Here is an 8,357-nt window from a genome sequence, read left to right on the forward strand (position 1 = left end):
ACACAAAATTTTTAGAGACGTTTTTTTTTAAAAAAAAAAAAAAAAAAAAAAAAAAAAACATTTTCGTGGTTAAACATTAGAATATGTACATGTCAGCCATAGTACACTAAAAGTGTCATTATCCCACAACCACAAAGATTTTCTCTTTGCTGAGCTAATTCCAAATCTACATGAGCCAGGAGCTCACTGCTTGTGCATCAGCCATGCATGTGAAAAATAAAGGCTGCATTTTTTTAATTCAATAAATAAATAAATACACACATTGTATACTTACAAGTATACTTTAGAACATCATCAAACAAACAAATGCTACAGTTTGTTTGCAGGTTGTGTGTGTGTGTGTGTGTGTGTAAATTTGTGGCTTATTTTACAATATTACTAAATTTTACTTAAACTATCAAATTTTAACTGTTCTTGTCAAGTCTTCAATCACAGCAAGCAACACAGTTCACAAAATAATATAACACTTATACTAATATAAAATATATCAAGTGTCACAATAACTTGTGGATATTATATGGAGCTTTGACCCCAGTGTGGTTTCTGTTCAACACAGTAAACACAAAATTCATCTTTCACAAAACAATCAGTCAATCAAAAACATGCTGCACACGGACATTCGATACATAGTACTGTAGGCCATAACTATTTAAAAAGCTGTCCTGGTCAATAATGATAGGGCCTCATGTACTGTAGCATTCATTATTGTTAAGAAACAAAATCAGACCTTTTATTGCAAACAAAGTGCTTTGAATAACATTTCAGAGCAGTCATTTCAGTCAATAAATAATGATTAGCAGAACACCTTATGGCAACATTCCACATATAATAAAAATATAAAGATAAACCAAAATAGTTGCATCACATAGAAGTTAGCCACATGACACATGTCTATGAAACCTCCAATATGGAACACAACAGTGGCCAAACAGTTACAGCACAAGCCAAACAGCTGCATTGCCAACAAGACGATTCTACCAAAAATGGTCTTAAAGCTTTGACTGGCAGTGTGTGAGACATTCTGTGTGATTTACAGCATCAGTCAGGATTTTGTACATTCTGCCAAACAGCAATGTCAGGCATCAGTCTGCAGATTTTGTCAAAATATGATCAGTGGCAACTAAAATATGTGTTACAGATAATGTGTGGGATGAACAAACTAGTGCTGATACAACATTGAGCTCATCAGTGGAACAGATTTGTTCAACAAAAGAGCAAAGATTTCTTATGGAGCTTTAGCATTTCAAAGCAAATTCAATGAACACACTGTCATGTCTAGTTAAAGACTAGGCTCAGCTCTGATTAAAAGCACAGATGCTTTTTATGTAAATTCTTTGAGCCATTATATTTTTCTTAATACATAAGTGGCCTTGAGCCACTTTATGTGCTGTTGTCGTTAGCTCCCTCGTTGTCTGAATTGTGGCTGCCTGAGGCAATTTGCCTGTGAGACGATAGGAAAGTCAGTTGTATCATGCAAGTGTTATTTTCTAATTCGCTCTGTGTGTCTGAACTTCGACAACATCCTTTCAGACCCTGGTGACGATGAATAGTAAACAGACCATAAGTGATGGGATCTAGACAGGCGTTGAAGAGGCCAAAGATAAACAGCATATGAGTTAGTGAATGGGAGACCGTCTTCTCCATTTTTTCAGAGAACAACCAATACCACAGGCCTAGCAGGTAGTATGGGGTCCAGCAGATGATGAATGATGTCACAATGACAATGCTCATTTTAAGAGTTCTCATCCGAGCTTTCGGGATGTTGTTGTGGGAGCGACGGAGATGAACGTCTCTAGATACCACTGGAAGAGAAGAAAGCACCGTCTTTGTCATGCACAACTCCTTGTGTGGTGGTGCATCAGATTTAAAAAGAAAACATCAGACTTACGGTTACTCCGGGCCATGCGGCTGGATATCTCAACAAGTATCCGTGTGTAACAGAAGATCATGATGACCAAAGGCAGGAGGAAGAGGCACACAAAGGTGAACATGTTGTAGAGGATCTCCTGCCAGTGCTGGACAAAACTGCCATAGGTAGTGCACTGGGTGAAGTTCTCTGGGACAGTGATGGTCACATTGTGAAATATAAACATCTGTATGAAAGGAAGAATAGTTTTGCTTAGTGGTGACAATAAATCAGTTAAACAAAATGGAGACTTTTCATCCACTACTCTTCCATCCACCAGTCTGTGACCGGGACATTAGCTGAGGTGGTGGGAGTGTAGGTTTCCTGTCCCCCCAGAAAAGGAACTCTGCAGCAGGAGGTGTCGCAGTCAGAGTCCCTGTGACCTGAGGCTTCTGTCTCTGTCCCAGGAGTCAGGTCACCAGTTGCTGAGCTGTACAGCAGCTGAGCAACTTTAAACCAGGAACAGTGCATCTGCCCAGGTAAACATGGGTAAGTCCACTGAATGAGCAACACACTTCTGTTTTTCCTCTAGGGTGACTCATATGTTAGGAAATATCAAGCTCACACATTCTCAGGACATTAAATAATTTGAAGGTTTAAAGGATAAGACTGGTCATTTTCTATATTAAGAGATTTCAACAATCCCCATACAGATACTAAAAACCAACGATGATTTGCTTCTACGCATTGTGGTAGGTTGACTCTGAGCGGCCAGGAATGTAGGAGAGACTCGAAAAAGACATCAGGTTTTCTCAAATCAGTCATTTATTTTAAACAAGTGCCAGCAAAGCACACATGCCAAACAAAATCACTAAACAAACTAAATGGTTTGTTTGAATCATGCGTCAATGCACTGTTACTGTTCAGAACACAGTCTAAGAGCAAATAATAAGTAGTATGGAAGCCAGTCTGCTTTCTAGTGATACAATGCAGCCTTTGTTTTGAAACTTAAAATGACAAGAGTGTTTTATTTAGGATGTACTGAAAACACAGCAGCAGGAGCCACTAAAACTGAGTTGTGTTCTATTCTGACTCTTTACCATAAAATGAGAAACCTTCAAATATTTGTGTCACTGTCTTTCCTGTCACTTTTCCCAGGCAACTCAGTTTACACTCTCAGGATCTAAATCCAGACTGTGCCAGATGGATTTTGAAAAAGTCTAAATCAGGGCACATCACATATCACTGTTGTGTCATGAAATCTGGAATGTTTCTTGTTTCTGTACACAATATATTCACAATCCTGAATATAATGGCAATGCATGTGAGCGTTTCTGTACACAATGGTCCTGAATATAATGGCAATGCATGTGAGCACAGTGTGAATTAGCAAACAGCGGCAGAGGTTGAAATTTTAAATCCACAGACTAGTTGCAAAGATGTAGGTACAAAAGGTGATGTCTATAATGTATAATTGGTTTAATTTGGCAATTCAAAGTAAAAGGTTTTCAAGTAAATCTAAGTGTAGGAACTGCCAGCCTGTCCTGATGAACTGCTGCAAAGATCCAGATCAGTAGCTCAGACCACTCGTGGAAAATGTCTAGAGCTCTTCAAAATGCCCGAGCCTTACACTTACAAATGCACTTAAAAGGAACAGAATAATAATGTATTCAAAAATAAATAATAAAATAAAAATGCACAGTATGTTTCAAGGTCTTGTCCTTCCATTTAGTGTCCTTATTTTCTGTTCACAATGTGAAATGTGAGGCAATTTGACTCAAATAGACTGATAACTGTTATCCCACCGATTCTAAAGCCATTTACAAACTGTTATTTCTTACCATACTGACCATATTGGTTTTGTGTTTATTTGTTTGTTTTGTCCTATACTGAATATATGTGTGTCAGTTGAACTTTTTATTACCTTTCATGTTTTTGGTTTGTGAGTCATCTCTCTCAATTTCTTATTTTACAAAGGGCCTCTGCATTGGGAAACCACAGGCTATCATTCTATATAGCCTGTTTTATTTTTGTTTTTGGAAATTTGCTATATATGAGAAGAGTTTTCTTGCTGAGAATTATATACCAAAAAATCAAAATGTGTTGTCTCACCTGAGGGAGTGAGAGAATCACACTCATCGTCCAGGCCACAGTCAACATGATTTTGCTCTTCCTTTTGGCTTCACTGATGCCCAAAGGATTGAGGATGGCAGACTGTCTATCCAAACTAATGACCACCGTGACAAAAGCGCAGGAGTACATCGCCACCAGTTTCAGGAACATCAGCAACCTGCAGGCGACGTCTCCCGCCTGCCACTGCACCGTGATGTTCCACACTGCGTCCACGGGCATCACAATAAAGGTCACCAACAAGTCTGCCACAGTCAGGTTCATTATGAGGATCCTGACGTGTGACTTGCGCTTGCCACCGTTGCTGGCAGCCCACAGCACAACCAAGTTGCATACAGCTGACACTGCGCACAGAGTGAAGGTGATGATGACTCTGATTTTGGCCGCGGTGGAGAAAGTGGGAAGCTGGGGTGTGTCTCCATCAGCGCTTTTATTGCACATTGGGGTGTGCCCCTGGCAGCTGCCATTCACTTTGTGATCCGTCAGCTGGTGGAACATAATGAACACCGGAGTTTGACTGACAGCACCACAAATAAAAGCAAGCAGGCGACAATTCCGGCCACTGCTAGACTCTTTCCTTGTCTCCAACTGGATTGTAAACTGTGAAAATTAAGAAGAACAAAGCAAAACAAAATATCTGTCGAATTTCTTAATGCTCGACTGGATTTGTGGAGCAGATGTTTGCATTACAGGCTACAGCCTACATCCTTTATACTCCTCTGTAGGAATTATATGCATTAATAAATGTACCACCGCGTGTAAAGCTTCTATTTGGTATCCAGGAGCGTGCAAAGTGATCGTCACAGTGTGACAGTCATGGCACTAACGTTAAATTACAAACGGGAAAAAAGAATAGGAAGTGTGAGAAACCAGAAAACAGCACAGGTAGAAAAAATACCAGCAATAATAGCATAACAGTGTAGTAATTTGCTGAACTTCTAACCATTATTCTCTTTTAATTTTTTCATCTTTTTTTACATTTTTGCTTTTCCACATTCACTGTTTTCACTAATTAAATGTACTTTGCCCACAATAGTTACAAAGGAAAAAGAGAAGAAGAAGGTAATCGGGCTTAAACCAGTTTCCGACCGAAGATGAAACATCTTACCTGTACAGTAGCTGCAGAGCTGTGGACGCTATAGTGGGAATCTCAGTGAGCATGTTTCCAGTGAGGTCACTGCGGCTCTTGCTTCAGTCCGCTTCATTCCTCCGCCCTGTTGCGCTCTGACGCACATAAGAGAACATTCCCATAAACACTAATAAAATGTAAGTATTTGTTATTCGCTGGAGGCAGTTTCAAGTAGCGCTCAATCACTTACTCAGTTACTTTTTTGCTTCTATGACTCGATCATTTGCAGCAAAATATTCCTCAAACACTAGGATGATAAGAAACTTCATATTTAACTCGTTACTGATAATGTCAGACTCTGAATCCTGGTCATGCTTTCTGATAGCCTGCAGTATTTTAAAGATGTTTGACAGGTTCATCATGTGTCAGCTGATTTAAGGACAACTGATTTATTGCTAATTTAATTGGGATTATACTCCACTAGTGAACTCCAGCGACACCTGTCCTGTAAAGGGTCCCTGTGCTGATCTGCTTGTGCATTTGCACCGTGTTATTAGAATTGGGTGTAAGGGTAGGGGATGTCCTGTCATACATACATTATAAAGCCCCTGGAGGCAACTTTGTGATTTGTGATCCTGGGCTTTAAAAATGTATTAAACATCACTTAACTAAATAGATGTGTCAGAAAGCAGGTGTACTGCATATACTGTAAACACCCCACATTCGCGATTCAAATGTAGAATGACATTAAAAGTAGGGTTGACAATTCATTTCAGAAGCATTTTTGTTACAGTTCTTGAACTTCTCTCTTCATCCTGATGGCAATGAATATTAAGCGCACAGACAACATAAAGAAAAAAATCCATCGTCTGTGGCAGCAGCAGGGTTGAAAAAAGCCTGACCAGTAAGTTTACTTGGTCTGAACAAAACCTTTGAATGGCCTACCTGCCACTCTGCCCTTGCACTCATCACATGAGCCAAGAGTCTCCCACAAGGCCAGGCAGGCAGACATGTTATTGGTTTGTTTTTACAGCTAAAGCTAGCGAGCAATGGCAGAGAAGGTACCCACAGCAGCTTTTGTTTGCAAATGGGAAATCATATTCGAGGATGTTAGAACCAAAAGGAAGTTTGATGCTGCAAGAAGTAAAAGCAGAATTAACATCGGTGTGGCTTTTGAACAATGGTGACAATTGAGAAAACGAAGAGGAGCTGAAAAGTGAAGTGGTGGACACTGTGGGCTTATGTGCATTGGTTATTAGATTAACAGCTGAGACCATACTGATCTCCTGGGGTTGCTGTTTCTCATTATCTTGAAGCAGTGGAAGTGTTCATCAGTGATGACACATTGTACTGGGTCATTTATTTCAGCTGCAGTAAACACACATCTTGAAATGAGAAACTTATTTTTAGTCCTCAGGGTGTTTTCAGGCAGTGTAAACAATCATGTTTGTGCCTGGATCACTGTGGTCACATAATGCAGTAGTTTTGAAGAGGTTTGATGGTTGTTTATATGAAAGAAGAGTGGTGAAGTGTGTCAGCCATACACGCAAACAGCAAGACAGGGTCAGAGAAGGAGCCAGAAAAGGGAGAACACTTTTAGATTTTCATCTCAGTGGATCAGTAAAAGTGCTAGGACCACCCTGTCTGCTAGAAATTACACTTATATAGCTCTGATTTCTCAGTTATGTTTCAAGGGAGCTCTCATTTCTTTAAGGCTCATGTTCGATGGCAGTGTTTTTACACCGAGTTATAGGGAAGTGGTTTGGTTTGAAAGTTGAGACAGTTGATTGAGGGTCACACCCTGATCCCAGCATGCAGTTTTGGTTCGCACAGCAAAGGCACTTTGGTTAAGAGTTGGAAAAGACAGTAGTTTTGGTTGAATGTTAAAAAGTGTCTGGTTCTGTCTCCTGTTTTAAGCCACTTTTGACATTTGGTTTCTTGCTGAGAGTTAGAGAAGATTGATGCTACTCTCATAACTTATCAGAACCTGAGGTCTGATGTTGAGAAAGACATGTCACCCATAGGTGTGAGAAGGGGATTGCTTTTTATGCACACATACAAATGTATATAGGAAAGGAATAGGATTAGCCTGTTGAAGATGGAGCCAGTAGCATTACAAATATTACAGTAAGTGTGTGTTAGGTTTGCTCGCACACGGGAAGTGAGTGAGCAAAAAAAAAGAATGGCGGACCCAGGTAGCTTATTTTGTACAGTGCATCGAAATGGCAAGACACAAACAGGCGAAGAAAAACTGAGTAACTGGGTGTCGACCAGCAGCAGCAACCGTGGAGTGATGGGATGGATGGGGTAGGCCGAGCTGCGTTGCTGGGGTCACTCCTGAGCTGGTCGGTGGCAGACAGAGGTTACTGAGGAGATAAGAAGACAGGAGTTTTGTACTGATGGCAACTGGTGACCGCGCATCGACCTGTCTGGTGGAGACTGGAAGGGTTGAGTAGATCCAAGGTCCGGAGGTAGTACTGTAGTCCGTGGTGGAAAGGAACAGCCTGGGAACAGAGTGGCAACGGGAGAGTACGACAGCAGACGAGGAGTACTGGAATTCAGACAATACACAAAAATACTGTTGTGGAAGCCTGTGAACAAGATCAAACTGGCAAGGGAGTGATAGGTGAGCAGGGTTTAAATAAGGGCAGAACTAATGAGGTGCAGCTGGTGACAATCAAGGGATGTGCAGCAGGTGTGCCAGGTGGTGCAATCATGGGCCGAAGACGAGAAACAACAGTGAGGGAGGTGAGAGAGACCGGTGCAGCCGGGCAAACCTGACAGTGTGATACCATGTTCACAAGAATGGGACAAATGGACAGACAGACAGACAGACAAGCTGAAAACCTCCTGTCACCAGCACAGAAGCATAAAAATGAAAATATATGTGTTTTTAATGGCATCCAGTATATTCATAAAATGTGACAACTAATTTGATTCAACTGCAACATGCTACATAAAAACTAACATGAGGGTTTTACACATTACATTAGTTTATATATGTTAATAATAAAACATAACAAAGTTTAACCACCCAGAAAACAGGTGCTTTGTCCTTAAGCTGGATGAAAGTGTTCTGGTCCAGAGGAAGGGGGAGGACAGGGTGGATGGACACGTGTGCTTGTGTGTCTCCATCACACACAGCTCACTGCACATATTTTTTTATTTTCAAATTTTGTCATAATCAGTTTTGTGAGAGAAGAGCTGAAGAGAAGGATGACCCCAGGGGTTATCCATGCTTTGACCACTGTTGTTTCATATGCCTGTTTTTTCTCAGTGTGTGATCCCATGCTGCTGTGGGGCATAAATTTT

At 40.7% G+C, this 8,357-nt stretch overlaps 1 protein-coding gene across 2 annotated transcripts; it reads right to left on the reverse strand.

The window, feature by feature from the left end:
- Positions 1-334: 334 nt before the first annotated feature.
- On the reverse strand, positions 335-5,102 carry gnrhr4 (gonadotropin releasing hormone receptor 4). Of its 2 annotated transcripts, XM_020612453.1 has the most exons (4): positions 5,085-5,102; positions 3,959-4,462; positions 1,889-2,093; positions 335-1,802 (listed from the first exon to the last, which is right to left on the reverse strand). In XM_020612453.1, exons 2-4 carry the CDS (start codon positions 4,415-4,417, stop codon positions 1,381-1,383), a joined length of 1,086 nt encoding a protein of 361 aa, XP_020468109.1. In that variant the 5' UTR covers positions 4,418-4,462; positions 5,085-5,102; the 3' UTR covers positions 335-1,380. The 2 variants fall into 2 exon arrangements, with proteins under 2 accessions (XP_020468109.1, XP_020468102.1); XM_020612446.1 differs by lacking the exon at positions 5,085-5,102 and having other exon boundaries at positions 3,959-4,474.
- Positions 5,103-8,357: the final 3,255 nt, after the last annotated feature.

Source organism: Monopterus albus, unplaced genomic scaffold, assembly GCF_001952655.1.
Source record: "Monopterus albus unplaced genomic scaffold, M_albus_1.0 scaffold5.1, whole genome shotgun sequence".
In the NCBI taxonomy this organism is placed as follows: Eukaryota; Metazoa; Chordata; class Actinopteri; order Synbranchiformes; family Synbranchidae; genus Monopterus; species Monopterus albus.